The sequence below is a fragment of the Podospora pseudocomata genome, chromosome 5, assembly GCF_035222375.1.
Source record: "Podospora pseudocomata strain CBS 415.72m chromosome 5, whole genome shotgun sequence".
Taxonomy (NCBI): Eukaryota; Fungi; Ascomycota; class Sordariomycetes; order Sordariales; family Podosporaceae; genus Podospora; species Podospora pseudocomata.
The window spans coordinates 4,250,610-4,272,597 of record NC_085889.1 but is presented as its reverse complement, the minus strand read 5'-3'; the positions used below and the strand labels follow the sequence as shown (position 1 = coordinate 4,272,597).

At 52.7% G+C, this 21,988-nt stretch overlaps 6 protein-coding genes across 6 annotated transcripts; 2 read left to right on the top strand and 4 right to left on the bottom strand.

The window, feature by feature from the left end:
• Positions 1-4,433: 4,433 nt before the first annotated feature.
• Positions 4,434-6,411, bottom strand: QC762_511410 (uncharacterized protein). Its single transcript, XM_062891534.1, has 4 exons — positions 5,837-6,411; positions 5,680-5,765; positions 4,709-5,626; positions 4,434-4,659 (listed from the first exon to the last, which is right to left on the bottom strand). The coding sequence occupies exons 1-4, from the start codon at positions 6,001-6,003 to the stop codon at positions 4,586-4,588; spliced, it is 1,245 nt and encodes a 414-aa protein (XP_062742815.1). The 5' UTR covers positions 6,004-6,411; the 3' UTR covers positions 4,434-4,585.
• Positions 6,412-6,679: 268 nt separating this feature from the next.
• Positions 6,680-12,168, top strand: QC762_511420 (uncharacterized protein). Its single transcript, XM_062891535.1, has 3 exons — positions 6,680-7,281; positions 7,341-10,027; positions 10,100-12,168. Exons 1-2 carry the CDS (start codon positions 7,016-7,018, stop codon positions 9,469-9,471), a joined length of 2,397 nt encoding a protein of 798 aa, XP_062742813.1. The 5' UTR covers positions 6,680-7,015; the 3' UTR covers positions 9,472-10,027; positions 10,100-12,168.
• QC762_511430 (uncharacterized protein) lies at positions 9,827-11,016 on the bottom strand (the record flags this gene model as incomplete). The annotated part of the gene is made up of 2 exons (XM_062891536.1): positions 9,827-10,652; positions 10,712-11,016. 2 exons carry the CDS (start codon positions 11,014-11,016, stop codon positions 10,004-10,006), a joined length of 954 nt encoding a protein of 317 aa, XP_062742814.1. The 3' UTR covers positions 9,827-10,003.
• Positions 11,693-12,910, bottom strand: QC762_511440 (uncharacterized protein; the record flags this gene model as incomplete). Its single annotated transcript, XM_062891537.1, has 1 exon — positions 11,693-12,910. The coding sequence occupies one exon, from the start codon at positions 12,908-12,910 to the stop codon at positions 11,693-11,695; it is 1,218 nt and encodes a 405-aa protein (XP_062742812.1).
• A 328-nt stretch (positions 12,911-13,238) lies between these two features.
• On the top strand, positions 13,239-17,088 carry NMT1 (glycylpeptide N-tetradecanoyltransferase; the record flags this gene model as incomplete). The annotated part of the gene is made up of 4 exons (XM_062884017.1): positions 13,239-14,913; positions 14,963-15,333; positions 15,933-16,113; positions 16,180-17,088. The coding sequence occupies exons 1-4, from the start codon at positions 13,591-13,593 to the stop codon at positions 17,086-17,088; spliced, it is 2,784 nt and encodes a 927-aa protein (XP_062742811.1). The 5' UTR covers positions 13,239-13,590.
• A 1,675-nt stretch (positions 17,089-18,763) lies between these two features.
• Positions 18,764-21,381, bottom strand: QC762_511470 (uncharacterized protein). The gene is made up of 2 exons (XM_062891538.1): positions 20,091-21,381; positions 18,764-20,037 (listed from the first exon to the last, which is right to left on the bottom strand). The coding sequence occupies exons 1-2, from the start codon at positions 20,336-20,338 to the stop codon at positions 19,011-19,013; spliced, it is 1,275 nt and encodes a 424-aa protein (XP_062742810.1). The 5' UTR covers positions 20,339-21,381; the 3' UTR covers positions 18,764-19,010.
• Positions 21,382-21,988: the final 607 nt, after the last annotated feature.

The window sequence follows — 21,988 nt, the reverse complement described above, 5'->3', positions numbered from 1 at the left end:
ACAAAAGTATCAAATGGCGCGCGCATGGACTTTGCATGGTTGGTTGGAGCCCTCGAGGAGACGGTTGGGCTGGGAAGAAGGTGGTATGAGCCTGGGTAATGGGTTTTCCGGCGAGATGGTTCATATACAACGGCGTTTGGGTCATTTCACGGGTCTGGCTTAACTGGGAATCGGCGTATATGGGAACTGGAGGTTCGGGCTGTTGGCGTTTGCCTGGTTGGGGAAAAGGCATGGAGTTGTACCCATATTTTCCCTCGTGCTCCTGGAGGCGTTCGACGATTTCCTTGTTGTCATTTTTTTTTCCGGCTGGGCTTGGAGGGAATGAGTGTATGCGGCTGCGTTTTCGGCGTTGGCTCGGTGCTGGGGTCACGGTGGTATTCCGCATAGAGTCGACTTGCGCTCACGGCGGTGGTGGGATGGTGTTCTCACACGCCCATCAAGGACAACGGACTGTTTACAGGCTCACGATAGTCTGGGAGATCATGTTGAGTCCCAGCAGATTTGGAATTGGAAGGGAACAGGTCGGCAGCGCTCGGATTTGCAACGGCCATCTTAGCCCTTGTCCGGCGGACTGGTTGGTTGTATTTTCACAGCGACTCTGGCATATCTTTGGTGTTTGGCAGAGACTCTATCTCTTGTCAAAGCAATTTTGGAACAAGTCATCACCTCTCTTCGGCGATCTTCTCGGTATCTGGGAGGATCATGATCAGCCATCGACAACAAATGCGATTGAGGAGGGTTTGGAGGACTTGACAAAAAACAACACAAGAAAACAGGAAAAGATATTTTTTTTTTTATTTTTGGGGAGCTCTGGGAGGATTTGATGGGTTTTCTGACTGAGCGGGTTTTTTTTCGAAAGATTTAAGCTTGGGCTTGGTGAACCGGTTAAGGCCTCTTGGGACAAGTTACATAGACAATTGATGTTGTTTATCTCCTTATTTTTTGGTGTCCTGTGCGGCTTGATACTGAATTTGGATGATGAGTGAACTGGGCCGACGTCGGCCTGCAGTGCTCTGGTCTTTCGGTATGACTTCAATCCCATCCGGTCCATAATTTGCTCATGATGTATATGTCCTGGTCCCTCTCTCTTTGTGCCGCGTGGCCTCAGCTCGTGACGTGAGATTTTCCCCTCCCCTCTTCACCGTCTTCAAGATAAACACAATATATACAACTGTGCCGCTCATCGTCAACCCAGTCTCTCCTGCAGTTATAGAGAACAAGAACACGACAGCGACATAGAACACGTGCCCAACTCAGATCGCCATGGCTACCACAACCATGAGCTGGCTGTATGAACGGCTGTTCCCCCCCCCGAATCCATGCGGCGTGACATATTCGAGATTGTCGCTGGAGTGTGGTCAATTAAGCTTACTTCACCCCCTCCCCTCTCTCCCCTCCCCTCTCTCTCCTCCCCTTCCCCTATGGCGGGTGGGCATTTGTTAGACAACGTCAAGGCTGATCTCTTCCATGGCCAGTTCCAATCGTAGATCGTCTTCGAGAAAAACTGCTTGGCATGATCCGTTTGCGCGCCATCACGATACATCACCGTCTCCGTTTTGAAGGCAAGACTGTAGCCCTCACGGCCCTCGAGTGTGGTTTTGCGGCATGTGGCGATGACCCTCCTCGGTCTTTTGGCGACTCCCATACCCCGCCCCAATGGACTGTACCCGCCCGCAACCACAATTTCGTCGGGCGCTCAGCTCAGTTAGAACAGATATATGGCATCTTTGATCACGACGAGTATGAGGCTACAACGACGACCCGGATCTGTGTAATACATGGGCGCGCTGGTGTGGGAAAAAGCCAACTGGCGCTCGAGTACGCCTATCGAGCCAGGCATACATACTCGCATGTTTTCTGGCTGTCACTGGAGCACAACATCCAAGATCAGTTCTCCAGATGGGTACAAATCATACACCAATACCCTGCATGCCCAGGTCAAGACCCTGGCCGAGCCCCTGGCCAAGCGCCTGACCAAGCGCCTGACCCAGCCCATAGCTCTGCAGCTAATGACATCACAACTCCATAGAAGTAAGTTACTTCTAGCGATGGTTCTCAAATCAAGAGCGAACAATTGTTCCGGTCGGCCCCAGCTACCAGTGTCTTCAAAAGGCCTGCCATGCTGGGAAGATACACTTCATCCACCACCTGTCGATTCTTCCAGTCAGATGCTACCAGTGTTGTGGGAGAGTAGAAGAAGGAAAAGCCATCATGGTCAAGCCAGTGATTAACGTCTTGGGACCTTTGGCTGGGCTGTTGCGGCAGCTTTCGAAGGTCAATGACCTTTTCGAAGCTTTGGCCCCTCTCCCACTTCATATTGGTCGTCCCCATAGCAGGATTGCCCCGTTCATTTGAAGGTCAAACGCAGCCAATACACTGAAAGGTCGTTCGATTTGGAAGGTAGTTTTGTCGTCCGTTGCATACAGGAAGTTGGCAAAGACATCTTGCCCCCTCGGCTGCTGAACATCCTGACCGCTTATATCTAACAGGACGGTGGCTGATTGCAACTCATGGACCGAAGGAGCTGGGACGGCCATTGGACAAAATAAGTTGTCAAGAATATAGGTGAGAGAGAAGTCCACAAGCCTCGTGTAATGGATCAGATCTCATATGTAGGTAAGTAGCTAGCTAATCACTCTCAGTAGCTACCTGATTTGGAAGTCCACACACAACCAAGACCAAGCATCAAAAGAAGTAAGGCCATCTGAAAAGAATAGTGGATCTGACCCTGGGGAAATCAAGAGGGGTACATCTCTAATGTCTTACCTCGTCACCAACAGCCCTGTGATCGGTGACTAGAGGTACATCCGACAAGTCTGTGACACAACGATGACAAGGAAAGCTTTCATGCTCAAAGACCGAGGGCAAATAAGCAAAGTCTGCGCTCAACACGTCAGATGTTTAGATTTACGGCTGATAACATTATTGCCTCGCATAGCTTGCGCCGCATATGGGTTGGACGGCTCAATATCACTGAGGATGCGTTGTCAGACAACAGTCAGCTAATGTAACCGCAGCGAAGCATCTTGAGGTCACGTATAGAGCTGGAAATCAACCAGAAACACTTGACGGTCAACTTTAGAAGGATGCAATGCTATAGCAATTCTGGCTGGGGTCAATAATGTGCATGTGGTTGTGTAGATCAATCATCTAAGAGTTTCGGAGCATCCCCGGATGACTCACCTAGGTAGCAATGGTGAGGTAAAATAGCTAGGTGAATTACGGTATGTATATATAACTATTCATTTGCTCCTTTCATACATCTTCGAAGCTTATCCCCATCACTCTCAGCTTACCTCAAACTGTATCCAGCGGATTCAGTACTTCTATTACCAGAAACCACCTGACTATTATGTCCACTCAAACGTCAGCCCCTATCCAACCCCCAGAAGCTTCGCCGAAGACCCGACGGAAGCCATGCACTTCTTCAAGTGGACAATCAAATTGTGTTCAAGAACAAGACACCAAAGAAGCAGCCGACTCAAGGGCATAGCCCTGGAAGGATATGCTTTGAGACCAAGCTCAGGACCGAAACTTTCGCGGTTACGCACCTCTCCCGTGTGACAATTCCGGTGCCGGGTCAGGGAAAGACTGATGCTGGTGGCTTCTATCAAACACCCATAACATTTGCCGGATAGTTAGATGACCATGGTATGGAAACTGCGGTCTAAGATGGAGAGGGCTTTACAGAATGGTCCTGATCAATCAATCAGGGGCTCAATCTGGGCTTCATTCAGGGGTTCATTTAGGCGGTTGTTGTTGAGCTTGGAACCCAGACAGCTGATTTGAAGCCTGTGATTGAAAATGATGGTATCCTCTGACAAAAGCAAACAGTCCAAACGAGGATACCATACCCATCTATGTCACCTTCCCACCTTGCCTGAGTCGAACTAGGTATTCAATCTTTCCTGTCCATCTACTGCATCAAGACTTGCGTTTCTCCACACTTGTTTGGAGATTACATAGGTAGTTAATTGGTAAGGCTTAGATAGTCAATCGTTGAATCTGGGGTATCGTCCAGGGGGCTGAGTCATTGTTAAAATTCAACACTGGTTTGAGGCCCGACATATGGAGTTGTGACGTGTAATCTTATGGAGTGACGAACCAATATGTCGCGATCCTCCCCCGAGCTTACCTCTCAAGCTCACAGTCGGCATGCTTTCATAATAGATATGGATTTTCTGTCATCATTCAAGCCTTCCAAGCTTCAACTGTTTACCTCCCCTAGCCTCAGCCAACTGCTCTCCCAGCTTAAGCCTCTGCATTTACCAGTTTACCTGGGTACCTAGGTTGAGCTTACATTCTGTCAATCCCAGCCCTTTCTTCAACAGACCGAGTTGTGCTCTAACCAGACACCTTGTCTAAGCTTAGTATGTAGTAGTCTGAGCTGTTCCATTTATTGGCTTGAGTATTGGTCAAATGTAGCACCATGACAAGAGAAGGGATGGGCAATCACATCGTAAAAATAAACCACAAGATGGGAATGCACCTTATGGAATGATGAGCAATAAAAGTTACTTCGTAAGTGTCTATGCAGAGTATAAACATTAAACCCACTCCCTACCACTCTCCACAGCCTCACATCTCACTCTTCCACCCTTTCAAATGACCTCATGATCGCCAACAGCGTTGGCGCATAAAACGTGACATCGTTGTGTCCTGCAGTCTGTCAGCAACCTTTCATCACCTTCATGTTGACATTACTCACCTCCAAAAGGAACCAACTCCTGCCTTACCACCACCCCCTCCTCCATCCACTCGGCCACAAACCCCTGATTCTCATCCCTCACCACCCTCTCCCCTTTCAACCTGTCAATATCACCCTCTGTCAACTTATCCCCCACCAGCCCCCCCACCGCAGCCCTAAACACCTTGTCATCCTCATCCGCAGGAATATCCCAATCATTCTTCGCATGCACCATCTCCAACCTCAACCTACCCCCCCTTCCCTTCACCTCACGCGTGGTTTCCTGCCAGCGAGCGGCACTCTCCCACTTATCCACCACCCTACCCATCACCACCCTCAACAACCAAGGCCACCAAGACAGCGGCCTCAACACGGGGATGAAGCCCCCGATGCGATACCCGCTCAGCATAGAGGGCAACGAGCTAAATCCAGCGACAATGACCGAGCCAGCAAAGTCGATTTGGTGGTTAACAGCAAAATGATGCGTCACTGCGGCGACGACAGCCGTGCCGAGGGACTGCCCGAGTAAAGCGATGCGCTGAGGTGGGACACGGCATTCGTTGAGGAGGAAGTTGAGAAGGGAGATGGCGTCGGTTTTGAGGCCGTCTTCGGTGGGGGAGCCGGTGGAGAGGCCGAAGCCGCGGTAGGAGAGGGTGAAGAGGTGGTGATTGAGAGAAAGGGTGTGGTAGACTCGGGGGCGGTGGGATTGGAGGAGGTGGCCGGCGTTGCCGTGGAAGGATACGACCACTTTGGCGTCGGGGTCGTTGAGGAGGAGGTCGTACTGCAGGGTTTTGGTGAAGTCTTTGTGGCATGTGCCCTCGTCGGGGCGCGAGATAAGGGTGGGGGAATGTTTGCTGTAGAGGGTTAGGGGGAGGACGTGCCAGGCGTAGAGGGACTCGTTGTCAGGGGTGCCGAGGAGGAAGGGGGTTGCTTGGTTTTCTGGGGGATGGTCAGTGTGATGAGGTTCATGAGAAAGTGGGCAGGAGACTGACTTGCGAAGCCGTATCGTTGGGGCTGGTTGGTTCTCTTTCGAGCGCCTGGCCACCACAGGCTGTGGATCTTGTGGGCATATAAGAACCTGGGACGTGCATTGCAGTCAGCTTTTTAAAGAACAGTAAGCTGTAAGAGATGAAAGATGTCAAGTCATACTGGCGCTGAAAGAATGATATCGAGCTCAACCCAAGAAACAGAGCATATACGGCAACAGGAACACCGAGAACAAGCCCCACGAAGAGGCCGGAGATAGCAGCCGGGTCCAGCATCCTTGATGCAGAGCTCCGGGATAAAGCAGCCTGAGTGAGTCGTTTCAGGGACATGAGAAGATGTCCATCTATATAGGAGGATGTTTTTGCAATGAATCAAAACGAAACAAGTATGAGCATGCCAACGCCCCTGAAAAACGCCTTTGCTGACTTATAAGATGGTGGCTTGAAGCTTGGAAACGGCCCGTGTTACGTCGTCAGATGTGTGTGGCTGGTTGCACTGCTGAGCTTGGACAGGGACATGCAGTTGACCTTGTGAGCTGATAGTGGTGCTATTAGAACACTGCATGAAATACGTGACACTCTGTTAGTGGCGGTAACTGTGATCATGCGGCTTAGTTGATCCCCACCAGATATCCCGGTTAGCCGCACTGTCCAACAACTCATCATCAGCAGGACTTTGCTCTGGAAAACACGGAGCGCATTGTGATGGGACACATGTTGGGATATGCAAGAGATGGATTACTCTGCTGCAATTTACCAAACCTCAAGATACAGCAGGAGTAAGAAGAAGAGAACCATTTGTGAGGTGAGGTGCTTGGGGAGCAATCCTGCATCCCCAATTAATTACAGCGGCGCATTCATGGCTTGTGATTAGCTAGGGCCAATCAGACGGCAGGAGATGGGTCCAGATATAGTTTAGCGCACAGAAAATGCGTGCTTGATAAATCGAGCAGCATCCATCCCCCAGCTTTTGCCGATGCTTGCTAAGGTGCTGCTTCCCAAATCCCAGTTGGACCCATTTTCTTTTGGGGGTTGGAACTGCTGGTGCCTTCGTCACGGTCTCGGTCCCTTCTTTTCCAGCTGCATTCTGCCATCAGCAGCACGTCTTGGGACTGATCACCCTTCAATTGCCCACGCGCACTCGCGCGCTCTTCTTTGCTTCGTTGGGGGTTCTTTTTTTTTTTTTTAATTAACCTCATCCGTCTAGATAATCTCCCTCCCGCCATCAACATCGAATTGCTTGCTCGCCATCGACGCTCCAGCTCGACATCTCGATCGATCCCGATGTGCTTATGACGAGCTACTTACCAACTCTACACGTCGGGCTTGAATAGTTTGCGAGATGGAGAAGAAGAGGAAGCTTCCAGCACGCGCTGCCGCCCGGGTTGAGCAGGCTGCCAAACGGAGGCATACCGATTCGACACCAAAGTCCGTCTCCAAATCTGCGACGCCGACACCTGCCCCGGCTCCACAACCAGAACCCGCCCCGGTTGAAGAGGTTCCAACGCCGTTACCGAAATCGATCAGTGCTGGCAAGCCCCTGCCAATTGTTGACTCGCCACAACCAAACGATCTCTCAAATAAGGATTATCAGTCGGTGACAGAAAGGTGCGCTCCCTTGGCTTGTCATGCTGTGGCAGGGCGAAATGCTGACATATTCTTTCCAGTGGTGTCCTTTCCGAGTCTCTCGCACGATCACGGCAGCAATGGATGTCGGAAGCCATATTCCCAAAGTATTGGTCCAAACCGGTCAAGAAGAAGGGACAAATCATTGAGGAACCGAACAACCCGCCAAAGGACAGCATGGTGAAGCTGGGAAATGTGACCATTATCGTGGAGCCGCACAGTTTCGAGGCAACCATGTATGCTGTCAAGGACCCGAAACCGCCTCCGCCTCCACCGATTACCCAGCGACCAGTTCTGCAATATGGTCCCCCGAATGGGGTCATGCCCCCACCGGCTACCCCAAAAGTGACACAATCTGCCGAGCCGCCGTCTCCTGCTCCAGCGCCAGCGACTCAACCTCCAAGTCAAGCTCAGACACAGACGAAAGCACCAAGTCAGGCGCGACCGCAAACCCAGACACCGACCCAGACTCCCACTCTTCCGGCGACGCAGCCAGCTGGGGCAAATTTGCAAGGACCGGGTCAGCCGCCAACTCCCAATCAACCGCCGGCTCCAGAAGTATCGCGCATGACGCCCACCATACCTGCAGCTCTGCCTAGACCAGTTGCCTCTCCACGAGGCATGGAATCAGTCCTGTCTCCAGGAACAGTCACCCCGCAACCACCAGCGAGGCCACATATTACGGCACCGTTTGGCACCCAGCCGCCACGACTTCCACCTTCGCCCAATCCCACCATGGTGGCGGGCGCAGGCGCTGCGGCTTTCCCTGCCGGGCAAAGCCCCGCGCTGGCTAAACCTCCGATGAATGGTGCTCCGGCAGCCCCAGGGACACCTGCGCAAGGAAAACCGGCGCCGGGAACAGATCCGATCATCTTGATGCTGGCCTCTAGAGCAGGGACTGATGCCGAGCTGCGAGATCTAATGAAGCGTGTCGCCAATGGCGAAGCTGCCAAACAAGAGCTTGCCCGATTCCAGGCCATCATTGATGCCATCACAGCGGAGAATAAGCGCAGCGGTAGCACCGCTGGGCCTTCAGCTGAAAGGCTACTGGTAGACGGCCGTACAGTGAAGTACTTTGCGGATGAAGTCAAGGCCATCCTGGATATTGTCTTGACCTCTAATGCCAAGCAAACATCTGCAGATTTGAGAGCGCCAAATGGGTGCGATCCGCTCATTGTGGCCTTGGTCAAAAAGGCCCTGGATGACATTAAGACGAGGGAAATGGTCCGACGTGTATCGGAAAACAAGACCCAGTTCTCAGACGCTACTGACCTGAAGCTGATAATTGATCAGCTGCGGACGGCGTTGAAGGAGAAGGAAGCCCACCCCCCGAAGACGCCAGCGTCGGCAACGACACCTACAGTAGCCAAGCACACCAACGGAGTGAATGGCAGTGGCAACAATTCGGCCTCCTCTACACCAGTCCCACAAACGGCGCCTCAGCCACAGCAAGCCCTTCGATCCAAAGGACCACCCCCGCCTCCCAAGCCAGATTATTCGGCTGTCCTTTTTGAGTTTGCTGGTGGCAATGGTGATCGATACATGTTTCCGAAATTTAGCATTCTGGAACAGATGCCAATGTCTCCCGGAGCGGGTCAGCAAGTTGTGGCGTCTTTCCTGGTAGTCCGCCGGGGCAGCAAGTCAGAGTATCCGCAGGCGGACCCCGACCAAGATTATTACGAGCCCCTCACCGTGAGGCTCTTTGCCCCCAGCGGCCGCCACCTCGAGAATCTCTTTCGAGTTGTGGCTCCTCAGGAAGAGGTTCGGCGCTATATGGAGGGGATAATGGAGACGATGACGAGGTCAGAGTATGTTCTGCTGGCCATGCGGCTGCCGAGGCGCGACGGCACAGAGACAGAAGATACCGAGATGGGCGGAATAACCAACGGGGCCGCCAAGAACAAGGAAGCCGAGATGGAAGAAAGGGAAAAGAAGCCGGCACACCAAACCCCGTCTGCCCCGCAGGTTTTGTGGGCCACCAACCCGCCCAAGATCGAGATGACTGAGCTGAGTTCACGGTCTAGGGGTAGCGGCAAGCACCCCAAGGTGGAAATGCAGGAGCTGGCCTCACGGTCGAGGGGGTTGGTGTATAATGGTGTGGAGGCAGCCGACGAAGATGCGCAGTACCAAAGCTTTATTGCGACGGTGGCTGGCAAGGCGAGCAGGGAGTAGGCTGGTGGTTGGTTGGTGCTAGGTGGAAAATATTTGTATCAACTCTTCATCTTTGTGGAACTATGCTCTTGCTTTCTTTCTTTCTTTTTTTTTTCGGGACAACAGCGCGTTGCGGATGGTGGGGATACCTGGGCAAAACGGAAGAATATGTGTTGCCCGCGCGTGGAAATTCTTGCCTTTGTTTTTATTACTATTTTTTATTCTCAGTATCCTCATTTTTGGTGAAGGGGTTGGGTGCTGGGCTGCTACTAAGTTTCAAGATCTCTCTCTCTTTGTGTGTTGCGCGACAAGAGACTTGAGGTATTCATGGGTTGGAGTTTTGGGACTTTGACGTGGGGCTGAACTTTTTCTTTGGTTACGAATAAACTACTGCTGTGTGTATTTGCCCCTATTTAACATGAAAGATTCTATAGAGATGGGTGAAAGGGTTGTGTTATTGTGGTGTGTTACATGATCGACTTGTTGTATATTCTGCTCATCAACGACTTAGAACCAAACACCTCTATCCCTTACGACGAAACCATCATCGCTCTCACAAGATACTAACAGCACGAAGGTAATCCCCCTCCGCGCCCCCCTTAACCCCGTCCCGATCGGTCCCCCAGCTGACGTGTTTCCACTCCTGCAGGACTTGCTGCGTCTCGTCCAGGTTTTGGTTCACGCTCTCCCAGGCATCGCTCCCCAGGACCAACCTGACGGGTACTTTTTCGCCCTTTTGGATCTTGTTGATGACTGAGACCATGATTTTTGCCATTTTGGACGGGGACCCGGGCATGTAAGCTGGCGGATCACGGGTGAACATGGTTATCAGGGAGGTTATTCCTTGGGCGTAGGGTGTTTCTTGTGGTGGTGGTGGTGATAAGAGGGAGGAGGGGGGGGGGGGGGAGGGGGATGATTGGCGCGGTTGGCCAAGGTTGGTGACTGTGCCACCGCATTCGAAGGCCAGGACGGAGATGTGGAAGGGGAGGAGTTCCTTCGCGAGGGAGGTGATTGTGGTGGAGAGGGCGGATTTGGAGGCGGAGTAGTGGGACATGAAGGGGAGGGGGGTGTAGGTTGATGAGGAGGAGGTGAAGGCTATTGTTACGCCCTTACGGTTGTTCCGGAAGAGAGGTAGAAATGCTTGGGTGAGGCGCATGGGGCCGAAGAGGTTGACAGTGTAGATTTGGGAGATGTATTCTTCGCTGATGTCTGGGGTTAGCGGGGGGTTGGGAAACGGGAAAGGGGGTAAAAGGGAACGTACGAGGCCTCTTCAAAGGGTTTTATGGCTGACATGCCTGCGTTGTTGAATAGGACGTCGATGCCGCCTGGGAAGAGGTCCCAGGCTTGGGCGGCGATGGATTGGAGGTGGGGGAGGGGGGAGGCGATGTCTAGCTCTAACAACTTGAGGCTGTCGGGGTGGGAGGTGACGAGGTCGGAGGGGAAACGGGAGACGATGTTTCTCCCCGTGGCGATGACGTTTTGAGATTGGGAGAGGAGGTGTTGGACTAGGGCGAGGCCGATGCCGGAGGTGGTGCCGGTTATGAGGTAGGTCTTGGGGGAGGACATTTTGTGTTGGTGTCGGTAGGGTTGCGTTGGAGTGGTTATGTGGTAGTTGTTATTGGAACTTGTACTCGTGATGATGATGATTTACAAGATGAGATGAAGGAGACAACGGCATTTTTATACACGAACGCTCCATCGTACAATCACTCAATACTCAGGGGACTCTCGGGCTCACGAATGTCTCAGTATCTCCGAGTACAACCCCCATCTCACAGGTTCGTCAGACACAATGCAGCGGAATGTCGTCCGGCCGGAGCGGATACACCCCGGAGGCTGCGGAGGTGTGGGTCCATGCGGACGGCAGCGGGTGGGGCATTTGCGGGCGGTGCGGCCGATGCGGACGGGTGGGTCCCCGACTAACCACCAGACTAGCCAAATGTGCTGCTCAATGCGGTCAACTTTTCCGCATCTGCGCTTTCGCCGCGCTAAGATGCAGCAGATAAGAGGAATTACGAATGTCTTGAAAGGGACGGTCATATCGGCAGAGAGATGTTGGTTGAACGTGTCACACCTCATACGGTGCTCGGTCTCGGGAATTAGGGGGTGGTCCTCGTCCATGGCAATGTGTCTTGGTGGTGTCCAGAAACTGTTTTCAATTTTATGGGGGAACGAGATAAACTAGGGGGTATGAATGAACCCAATCGCTAAAAGGAACAACGGTAAAGACAAAAGAACCGCATCACGACCAGTCCGAACCCCATCCAAGCTGACGGTTGACATGCGCAATGGCCGTGACACCTCGTCTCACAAAGCTCGGAGCATTGACCGCGTCCATAACGTCAGCCACAACATCTGGCCCATCAGTGTGAGACGCAACAAGATCATTGTGGTCCAGACACGTCTGCCTCTTCCCCAAAACAGCACGGCTGATGGCCCTCGCCCAGGTGTTGTAGATATGATCCTCCGACATGCTGACATAGGCCAGTCTGCCATTTTCCTGCGGCCTGGAAAAGTCCCAATCGGCCGTCACAACCTCAAAGGTCTTGGTGAAGAAGTATAAGAATGGCCAGGAGAAGATCCACAGGAAGGTGAGATAGAAGATCCAGCGGATCCAGCTCGTGTGGCGCCACCTGTTGATCCAGCAGTCGTTGTAGATGAATACATATTCGTCCTTGACCGGGAAGGTGATGCAGACGCTGCCGCGGTAGTTGGTGCTGCGGACGAGAGCGTCGAGCTGACTTCGAAGTTTCTCCTCGTCAAAGCCAACGACACGACGGCGGAGGACAAAGCATTTGACGGTGGCATGGCTGGCGCAGTAACGGTGGCACCACTCAGCCAGGGTAGGTTTGGGGCCTGTGCCAATCTCGATGTCTTGTTTGTATCCAGGAGCTCTTTTTCTGAAGACAGTGCCTCGACAGGTCTTTTCGTTATTCTCAACGGTGCGTGTCTCACGCCATGAGAGCTGAGTGGCGACATCAGAGAAGAGATAGGGCGTGAGTTCGACAGAGACTTCAAAGTCGGTCACGGCTTTCTCAGTCTTTTTGCCGTTCTCCTCCACCATCTGCCGGTGAGTACCATGGATTCTCACGAATGGCCTGGGTGGCTTTGCAGCAGAGATGTTGACCTGTTTCTCTAGAAGCTTAGGGTCGGCTTCGAACACCGAGGTGACAAAGACCTCGACTCCAGTGTTCTGGTCAACCTGTTTGGGTGCCAGGTCGGCGGACTGGCCGAATTGAGTTCCAGGTGGTAAAAGAGGGGCACCGCTGCCAGCGTCATTGTCGATATCAGAGTAGAGAGGTGGGAGGTCATCAGTTCCCAGGTCGGGAGCGTCGAGATCAAGAGGAAAGGCTGGGTCGCTAACACCACCGGTGGGAGTGTGGAGTGACAAGGCGTCAGGGTCGGCGTCGGCACTGCTACCGGCGCCGGGTGTATAGGCCGGAGGGGTTGGTTTGCCCATGCTTGCGATTGCTACCGTCTGGCCTGAGATGTAGGTGCTTGATTGAGATGATGTTGGACGAGCATGAAAAAGAAAGCTGAATAGATTGCGAATAAAGAGAAGCGGCTGAACGCCCCTTGAACCACAAACACCGAGAGGACGGCAGGGGTCGGGAACTGAGCACTGTACACTTGGGCGGCGACAGGCAACAGTGGCGGAGCGCTGTCGTTTGGATTGAACATTTGCTGCATAACCAATCAGAAGCCCATCGCCCCGCAATCTGAGGTGAGCACTCGATCCATACTTTTTGTGTGACTTCAACAAGGCTGGATGATTTTGTATCTTGACATTTGGTATGCTTTAAGAAAGCGAAATGAGGCCTGTATATCTCGGGATACCTACTGATGATGAGTGTCGTTCGACGCAATATGGTTGACAACAGTGAAGCGAGCAAACTGCATAAGACTTATCGATAAAGAGCTGGGCGTTGAGACCCACCATCACAAACTCCCAAAGCTTGGAGGGGGGCCCGCGTCGAAGTAACCTGGAAGCTGCCCCGCACACCTGCTTGAAACACCAAGCTCCGTTGCCGACACGACACCACAACTCTGCTGCCGAAGTTCCAAAAAGGAGAGACTTGAACCTTTCATGCATCTCGAATCTTCGCACATTGGTTTCCACGTCCCAGATATTGCCCAAACATGTCGACCGAATCGAAAGAGGTCGACCCGACCAAGGAGCAGGAGAAGGCTGCTGAAGCTCTCGTCAACCTAAGCTCTGCCAAGGGCACCACAGCCGAGTCGGAAGGGGAGTCCGGGTCCGAAGCGGAGGAAACACAACAAGCAGGCGCAAACACAGAAGCTCCCGCAAAGAAGAAGAAGAAGAGCAAGAAGAAGAAGGCCAAACAAGCTCTTGCTCAAGCCCTCGGCGGAGGCCCTCCCAAAGAGCTGACCGCCGCCGATGTCGAGGCCGACCCCAAGAAGGCCATCGCGGGCCTCTCAAACGACCAGATCGCTGAATTCCTCACCCTCAACCCTGCCTTGCGGAATGAACTTCTCGGCGCACAGGATGCCCCGGGCTCGTCGGACAACACGGCCAAAGCCATCGAAGCCTTCAAGAAGCTCAAGTTACAGGATATCATGACCGGGTTGGCAACGAGTGGCAAGAACCGCAAGGATATGGCTTCGTACAAGTTCTGGAGCACACAACCAGTACCTCAGTTCGATGAGGAGCCCAAGCTCATCGAGGAGGGTCCCGTCAGAGTCCAAAAAGTGGAGGACATTCCAACCGAACCCATTGAACTTGCGCTTCCACAGTTCCGCTGGGTCACGATGGATCTCACGGACGAGAGGCAGTTGGAAGAGGTAGAGAAGCTTCTGTATGGTCACTACGTGGAGGATGACGAGGCCATGTTTAGGTTCAAGTACTCTGGCTCTCTGCTGAGGTGGTCTTTGCTGTCTCCGGGATGGCGCAAGGAATGGCACGTTGGGATTCGCACTGGCGATACCCTTTGCGCTTTCATTTCTGCCATCCCAACCCAGATGCGGGTACGGGACAAGATTCTTCAAAGCTCCGAGGTCAACTTCCTCTGCATTCACAAGAAGCTCAGAGGGAAGCGCCTTGCGCCAGTGCTCATCAAGGAGATTACACGGCGCATCAACCTTGATGGCATCTGGCAGGCCATTTACACGGGCGGTATTGTCCTCCCTCGGCCAGTTAGTACCTGCCGATACTACCACCGCGCCTTGAACTGGATGAAGCTGTATGAGGTTGGCTTCAGCCCATGCCCAACCAACAGCACCCCCAAGTTGCAAGATATTAGGTTCAGGGTCCCCGAGAACACGTCGACTCGTGGGCTCCGTGAGATGGAAGCCAGGGATCTCAACGCGGTGCAGGTTCTCGTCGAGGCGTACCTGAAGCGCTTTGATCTGACTCCAGTGTGGTCCAAGGAAGAGGTGTCGCATTGGCTGTTGCATAACAAAGAGGCGCCTGGTGAGCGTGTGATTTGGTCATATGTTGTTGAGGTTAGCATCTCGCCCCGTTTATGTCTGTTCTGCGCTAACATGTCTCCAGGGCGACGACGGCAAAATCACCGACTTCTTCTCCTTCTACTGCCTCGAGTCGTCGGTCATCCGGTCCAAGAAGCACTCTGCCATTCGCGCCGCCTACCTCTTCTACTACGCCTCGGATGTTGCTCTCAAGAGCCCTGACGACCGCCCGGCCCTCAAGGCTCGTCTTAATGCCCTCATGGCTGATATGCTCATTCTTGCCAAGAAGGCCAAGTTTGACGTGTTCAATGCGCTGTCGCTGATGGATAACTCGCTGTTCTTGGAGCAGCAAAAGTTCCACCCCGGTGATGGGCAGCTTCACTACTATCTGTTCAACTACAAGGCCAACCCTGTCCACGGTGGTGTCAACAAGAGGAATTTGCTGGAGGAGAACACGTCCAGCGGTGTGGGCTTTGTAATGCTTTGAGTCAGGGCCATGTAATAGCTTCGAGTTGTTGGGATGCGTATTTGGTGGTGGTAGCGTGAAAGCAAAAGGCGTTCAGGGAGCATTTTTCATGCTGGATACAAAAGTAGACTGTCCGGTTGTTTTTGAGCCATGTGAACTACCGCTATCAGTGATAGCATTGATCTGGATCGGCTTCTAAGAATTCTCTATGATGTGTATAAATGATAGACCACCATATCAATGTTTGCTGTCAACACCCTAACCCTCTACCGCGGACAGTTCAGGGATATGTTGATGGATTCACATGCTGATTACGTCATTTGGGTCAGGGGGGCCGCCGTGGCGCTCGCGCCGAGGCTCAGGCTCAGGAACGCTCGCTCCGGCGGCGATAACAACAAAAGTTGAGACGACCAGACTGCCGACCGGATAAAAACTTGACAGAAATCTACCATCCTGTCAACACCGTGCCTAAGCTAGCGGATTTATAGCATAGGATATATTTGATCTGACTACCCTCTCGATCACAATGCAAGCCCATAAACCTCTCATTCTCCTCACTCATGGGCATCTCACTAACCTTACCAAACAGGACCCTCGACCCCCAACTCGGAATCCCCACCGTGGCCGAAACGCTCGCCCACCCGGCCTTTCCGACAGCCATCTGGAACCTGGAGCCGGACCGCAAGGGGTTGTGTCCCGTGGCGGAGGGGAGGGGAGGGCCGTTTGGGATCAACTGGGAGGTTCACGGGGATGGGCCCATCAAGCTAGTTGTACGTCCCCCCTTCTTTTCGCTTGTTTTTGGTTTCGCTTTGATGTTTGACAGGGAAGGTGAGTAGTTCATCATGGGCCTCGGCGGGCTTTTGACTGGCTGGCAGAGGCAGACGTATCACTTTGGGCATTTGAATCGGGAGAGGTACTCGGTGCTGGTGTTTGACAACCGGGGGGTGGGGGGGAGTGGGAAGCCTCTGATGAGGTATTCTAGCAGGGAGATGGCGAGGGATGTTTATGACCTCGTCACGTCGGAAGAGGTCGGGTTTCTGAAGACGGGAGAGGAGAAGAGGTGTTTGCATGTTGTGGGAATTTCGCTCGGGGGGATGATTGCGCAGGAGTTTGCGTGTTTATACCCCGGGACCATCTCGAGTTTGGGGCTGTGTTGCACGGCGACGGAGATTAAGAATTATGAGTTGACTTGGTTGGAGAATATCAAGTCGAGGTTGGGGATGTTGATGCCCAAGAGTCCGGATGAGAGTGTGGCTGGGGTGGCGAGGCAGATTTTTGCGCATGGGTGGCTGCCGTTGCCGGATGATGCGGAGGTGCCTGTTGCTGGGAAAGATCCGAAAGTGTTGCCGCCTGCGGGGACGGATTTGAAGGAGTATGGGAGGTTTGAGAGTAATGCACAGAGGTTTGTTGCGCAGGAGATGCACAAGAGGATGGATAAGGAGCGGTTTGGGTTGAAGGGATTTTTGTTGCAGTTGATTGCTGCTGGGTGGCATTACAAGAGTGAGAAGCAACTGCAGGAGATGGCTGATAAGGTGGGGAGGGAGAGGATTTTGGTCATGCATGGGACGGAGGATGGGATGATTAGCTCGCCGCATGGGGAGGTGTTGATGGAGTGGCTGAAGCCGGGGAAGGGGTTGGTGGTGGAGGGGATGGGGCATGCGCCGAGTATGGAGAGGACGAAGTGGTTTAATGAGTTGATTGGGGAGTGGTGTGAGATGGGGGAGAGGTTGGATGGGAGGGCGTGAGTGGGGGGGTAGACTTGGAGAGGTATAGACAGACTTGGTGAGCCTTGTAGATGCCTATCGAAGATCGTAGATAAAATAAATCCAGGGCAATTAAAGAGGGGTTAGACTTTTTGCAAGACTATCACAGTCCACCACCACCAAGATGTCCGCGTTGCCCTGATCAAGTAGTTGGTGGATGATTTCAAGGCCAAATCATCAACTTAGTCGTTGATAGGGCTTGATGATCAGACAAGAACCATGCACAACGCTTCAGGCCCCCCCACACCAAACCGTCACCCAATTCTTCTCTTCTTGTCTCTACTCGGTCACCCTCCCAGCTTTCAGCCGTCCCATCAGCAGTAGTTGCTTCTTGCGAGGGTGGCTACAGAAATTGGCATCTGCTCCTAGATCAATTGGCCGTAGCCGTGTTGGGCAAGTAAGTCAACAATTGACCGAGGGGTCTTCGTGCACAGGCAACCCTACATTTTGTCTGGGAAAACTGTCGCATTCAACGTCAGCCAGCTCTTCCTGTTATGCCCAGTGTGACTGGGCGTATATCTGAGGATTTAGTCCTTAGCCGTGATATTCAAGTCTGGTGGTTTGGAAGTGGTGGTTAAAGTGGTAGTTGAAGTGGTGATGAGAAGCCAAGCGTTGGTTTACGGTGGGCGAGTCTCTGCGAGGCCTATGTAAATGCCTGATGTAGTTGCGGCCAATCGATATAGGGGCGCACGACAATTTCTGTAGCCACCCTTGCTTCTTGCTCCTTCTCCGGCATCCGGTCCCAAACCATCCATCCCATAACTACTACTGTTCTATCCCCATAACACAATAGCAGGAACAATAGGTACAAACAACCAAAGAGCCACTCTGCCATCACGTCTCAGAGGTTCAAGGTCGTTCCCCACAGTTAGGTGCCACGAAAACGCACACAGCATCACCCTAGCATGAGCCATCAACGCCAGCGCATCGCAGATCAAGTTTCCCACGAAGTAGCCCACTCCCATTTTCCAGTCCAGATACCCGGTCCTTCCATCCCAAAAACTGACACTAAACGCTACCAGATGGTATTGCATAAGGAGGTTCAAGTATATACCCGACCAATACAACGGGACCAAATCGTACGCTGTTGCGGCGAAAGCAGAGATAATAAGGGGAGTAACCAAGAAGTCGGAGTGAGTAAAGTAGACAAGAAATAGACAGAACGAGTCGAAGACGAGAAAGAAGACGGAAAATACAGTGATGACGACGATGTGCCGGAACAAAATTGTGTGCTGGGTGATGCGGTGGGGTGGCGCTGTTGACATTGACGCGGACTGTAAACTGGTGGTTGGTGTGGTAAATGTGATTGGCGAAGGGCGACTACGTCGATCTTGGTTGGTGAGGAGGCGGTGGTGTTTCTCTCCTGTGAGAAACACGATCCTGTAAGGTAGGTGTGATGATGCCTGATGAACCGGCGGGATTGATCGGGTCTGTGTTTTGGTTGGCAATATCGGGATCTCTCTCTGTTATAGTCTGCAAGGAACGAAAATCAGGTGATGACTGAAGACACTGGGCAAGGTCGTTTGCTTGCATGGTCGTCTGCTCACCTCTCACCTTCTATTGGCCCTGAGTTCTGCTACCTTATTTGCTCCAATCAGGTCACTCACGATGCAAACACCCATGGTCAAGGAAGGTAGCATGGGAAATCAGAATGGACCAGAAGTATACAATATCAGAGATGAATAAGATGTTAGAGACGAAAGAGAATTATGTTTGTTTTATGTCGATCGACCCAGCTGGCGCTTATCCAAAAAGCCTCACTGTATAATCTGTATGTGTACAACCCCCTTCCTCAGCGAGCAGATACATCTCTCTACCAAAGCATCATCAGTCATCACCAACTCTCAAAATCCCCCACAAATAAACCAACATTACAAGAACAACAATAACAGCAATGGGTATCATCAAACCGTCTCCTTCCAAACCGGCAAGAATATAAAAACAGCCACCCAAATCGTCGCAAAGATCGCCCCTCCCACCAAGCTCTGCAACACAATTTTTCTCTGCAGCCTCCTCAGATACTTTTCCTTGACCCGCAGCCTCCTATCGAAAATCATCAACCTCGACACCGACTTCAAGAAGCCTCCCTCGTTCCTCAAAACGCTGTCCGTGTTGTCATCAAATCTCTCCCACGGCAGCCTCTGCCTCTTGGAAAACAACAAAAGGAAAAAGCAGCTGCCTCGCAGGCCAGCAAGAATGAGCGAGACACCAAGCCACCAGTTGGGCCACGCCGCCCAGGCCTCCCATCGGGTGTGGGAGCCCCGGTAGGGGACAAAGGCGCGGCACATGACGACGACATAGCCGGCAATGAGATTCGCAATGCCCAGCATGGTTGCCACGCAGACTGTCTCGAATGTCCCATTGCCTACTCCTAGGCGGACAAAGTTGCGGTGGGAGCAGTTGTGCATGAGGCCGTAGACATGGTCGGCAACTGGTTTGAGTGCGGAGGGGTGAGTCGACTTCTGCAAGTCGGCAAGAGTCTGGGCTCGAAGAGCGGCGGGGATGTTGAGCTCCTTCTCGCCGGAGGGCATAAGAAAGAGATGAATGATGGTGTCGAGTTCGTGGCGGCTGACCTGGCCGTCGGAGTTCATGAGCTTCATGGTGGCTGGAGCAGAGTCGGAGGTGCAGGAGGTGATCTGGATGGATTTGCCATTGGACTGGTCGGGGGTGAGTTGAAGGGCGGCGGGTGAGCACGAGCGGGAATTGCACATGGCGCTGGCAACGATGAGCTGGGAGATGCGGTGAAGCGTCTTCTCGGGGTCTGCGTCCTCATCATCGCCGTTTTCTGGATCTTTGGTACTGCATGAACTGGCTGCCTGGCTTTCCTTGACAATGGATGAAGTCGACTCTGCTGCGCTGGGAATAGCCCCATATTCCTTCGTGTGAACTGGCGTGAGACCCTTTTCGTAGGATGCTTCGTAGTTTTTGTACCTGTGCCATCCATTAGTCCTGTTGGCGGGCGAAGGTTAAGTGTAAGTGCTCACCAGATGTAGAACTCGAGGTTCTCGGCCGAGAACTCAATGTACTTGAGGTACATGTAAAAGTCATAAAGGGACATCGGACTGCATGTCTTGTTTGCGAGAATGCGGTCGAGCCTCAGGCGGCTTGGAATGGCAGCCGGAGTCGGGCTCTGAGGGCGCTCGCCTGCATTGACGTGTGCCGAATATTCTTTGATGTCCCGGTACTCGGGCTTCTTGTACCAGTCAAGCCATACTGGAACCTTGAACGGCATGGTGACGGTGAGCAGTCTCGGAGACCGCAGAGGGAGTGAGGAGAGGGAGCAGTTCCCGGGCGGACGTTGATTCGTTTTACATTCGTGATAAAGTGAGAAAAGCAGACCAAGAAACAGGACGAGACAGCCAAGATATGTAGGGCTTGCTTGGAAATAGCGATCGAGGGGGGGAGAGGAGTCGGGTCAGGAGAAGCAGCTTGGACCACAATGCGGGCCGGGACGCCACTCGGCGGTACCTATGACCACTGAAACGGACTGATATCACCAATTTGGCTAGAGGCGTCAATCGTTGTTTGCTTTGACCCGGCGCTATGTATCCATAATAGCATGCAAGCCATGTGGGCCAACCAGCTGAGGCCATCAGTGCGTCCACGACAACAGCTGAGCATCCGACGGGCGTCGGCATCGCAGGCATTCTTGCGAGTCTCACGGCTCGGCTCAAGAATGAGGATCTGCTCTCTTTACCCACTCGGGTGGTATTCCTCTGTTTGCCATGGCATTCACGGGGTCGAAATTCCTTGCAGCAAGGCGAAGGTCGGAGGGTCTCAGCTCAACCGTTTGCATTTTGGCGGAATGTCTCGTGTCTCGTGTCCGTCAGCCCTTCCGGAGCTTCTCGAACAGTGTGTGTGTCTTTCTTTTGTCTTTGATGACGGAAAAAAGTGCCGCACCCACGACAATGGCGCTTTGTCTCGAGATGTCGATATCTCCAAGCCGCCATTGACGTCAATGCGTCAGAGCCCCAATCAGAGGTTGTCTCTCTTCACAAGAGGGTGTCATCGAAGACCCGAGGGGAGTCCGAGTGCATGTCTGCGGTCCCGAAGGGTTGTTGAGACGTTGACTTCGAAACAGTGCGGGGTTGATGCAAATATATTGATCGGAGGGAGGTTTTGGGAGAACTTCCACTGGTTGACCCGCACGTGGTGGGAACCCTTTTCGGCGTAGATCTGCGACGCTCAGATCTTCCAGGCTATCGAGCAAGGTGATGTTCCACTGCTGCTGCCCTGTCGTTCCTGCCAAGACCAACCCTTTCTTTTTTCGGGATGTGAGTTGCAAGGAAAAGCAGGGGCAAGGGTCTGTAGCATCCCCGCTGTCCATCGATAGCCAGTCATCGACGGTTCGTTTTCAGGCCGAGGATCTCCATCCACCACGCATCACGCACCACGCACAGACCCTAGCTGGGAGAGGAAGCTGTCAAGGTTTGTCTCGACCACTCTAGGAATCACAAGCGACCGAGAGATTTTTGTCGTCCTTTTGCGAGTCTTGGCCATCTGGAATGCTCTGTAGCCGTGATATGGATCGACAAGAATATCGAATTCATCGTTTCCCATCATCGCGATCGAACCTCACAGTTGAGAATCTCCATCCCAACAATCATCATGTCGTCGTCAGTAGGATTTAACCTTATTTCCCCTGACCCCTTTGTCTCCATGTCCGATCATGTGGAAACTCGAAGATCATCATATGTCGGCTTGGAGACTTGGAAAGTTCTTGGGTCTTTTCTCGAGTGGAATTGATGCATATTCCTTTGAGCTTCGTTGATGCAAACAGATCTCTCTGTGTGCCCAGGTACTTGTGCAGCATCGACTCCAGACTCGGTGTCTCACCAGCATCTCAGTCTGATACGGTCTGTAAAAGAGAGCAAAGTGGCGC

Excerpts from the sequence above, each read along its gene's own strand:
- QC762_511470 (XM_062891538.1), bottom strand. The coding sequence starts at position 20,338 with ATGCCGTTCAAGGTTCCAGTATGGCTTGACTGGTACAAGAAGCCCGAG. Across the intron at positions 20,038-20,090 it reads AACCTCGAGTTCTACATCTG|GTACAAAAACTACGAAGCAT; the intron begins GTGAGCACTTAC and ends TGGATGGCACAG.
- QC762_511420 (XM_062891535.1), top strand. The coding sequence starts at position 7,016 with ATGGAGAAGAAGAGGAAGCTTCCAGCACGCGCTGCCGCCCGGGTTGAG. Across the intron at positions 7,282-7,340 it reads TATCAGTCGGTGACAGAAAG|TGGTGTCCTTTCCGAGTCTC; the intron begins GTGCGCTCCCTT and ends TATTCTTTCCAG.
- QC762_511410 (XM_062891534.1), bottom strand. The coding sequence starts at position 6,003 with ATGTCCCTGAAACGACTCACTCAGGCTGCTTTATCCCGGAGCTCTGCA. Across the intron at positions 5,766-5,836 it reads ATATCATTCTTTCAGCGCCA|GTTCTTATATGCCCACAAGA; the intron begins GTATGACTTGAC and ends TGCACGTCCCAG. Across the intron at positions 4,660-4,708 it reads GGAGTTGGTTCCTTTTGGAG|GACACAACGATGTCACGTTT; the intron begins GTGAGTAATGTC and ends GACAGACTGCAG.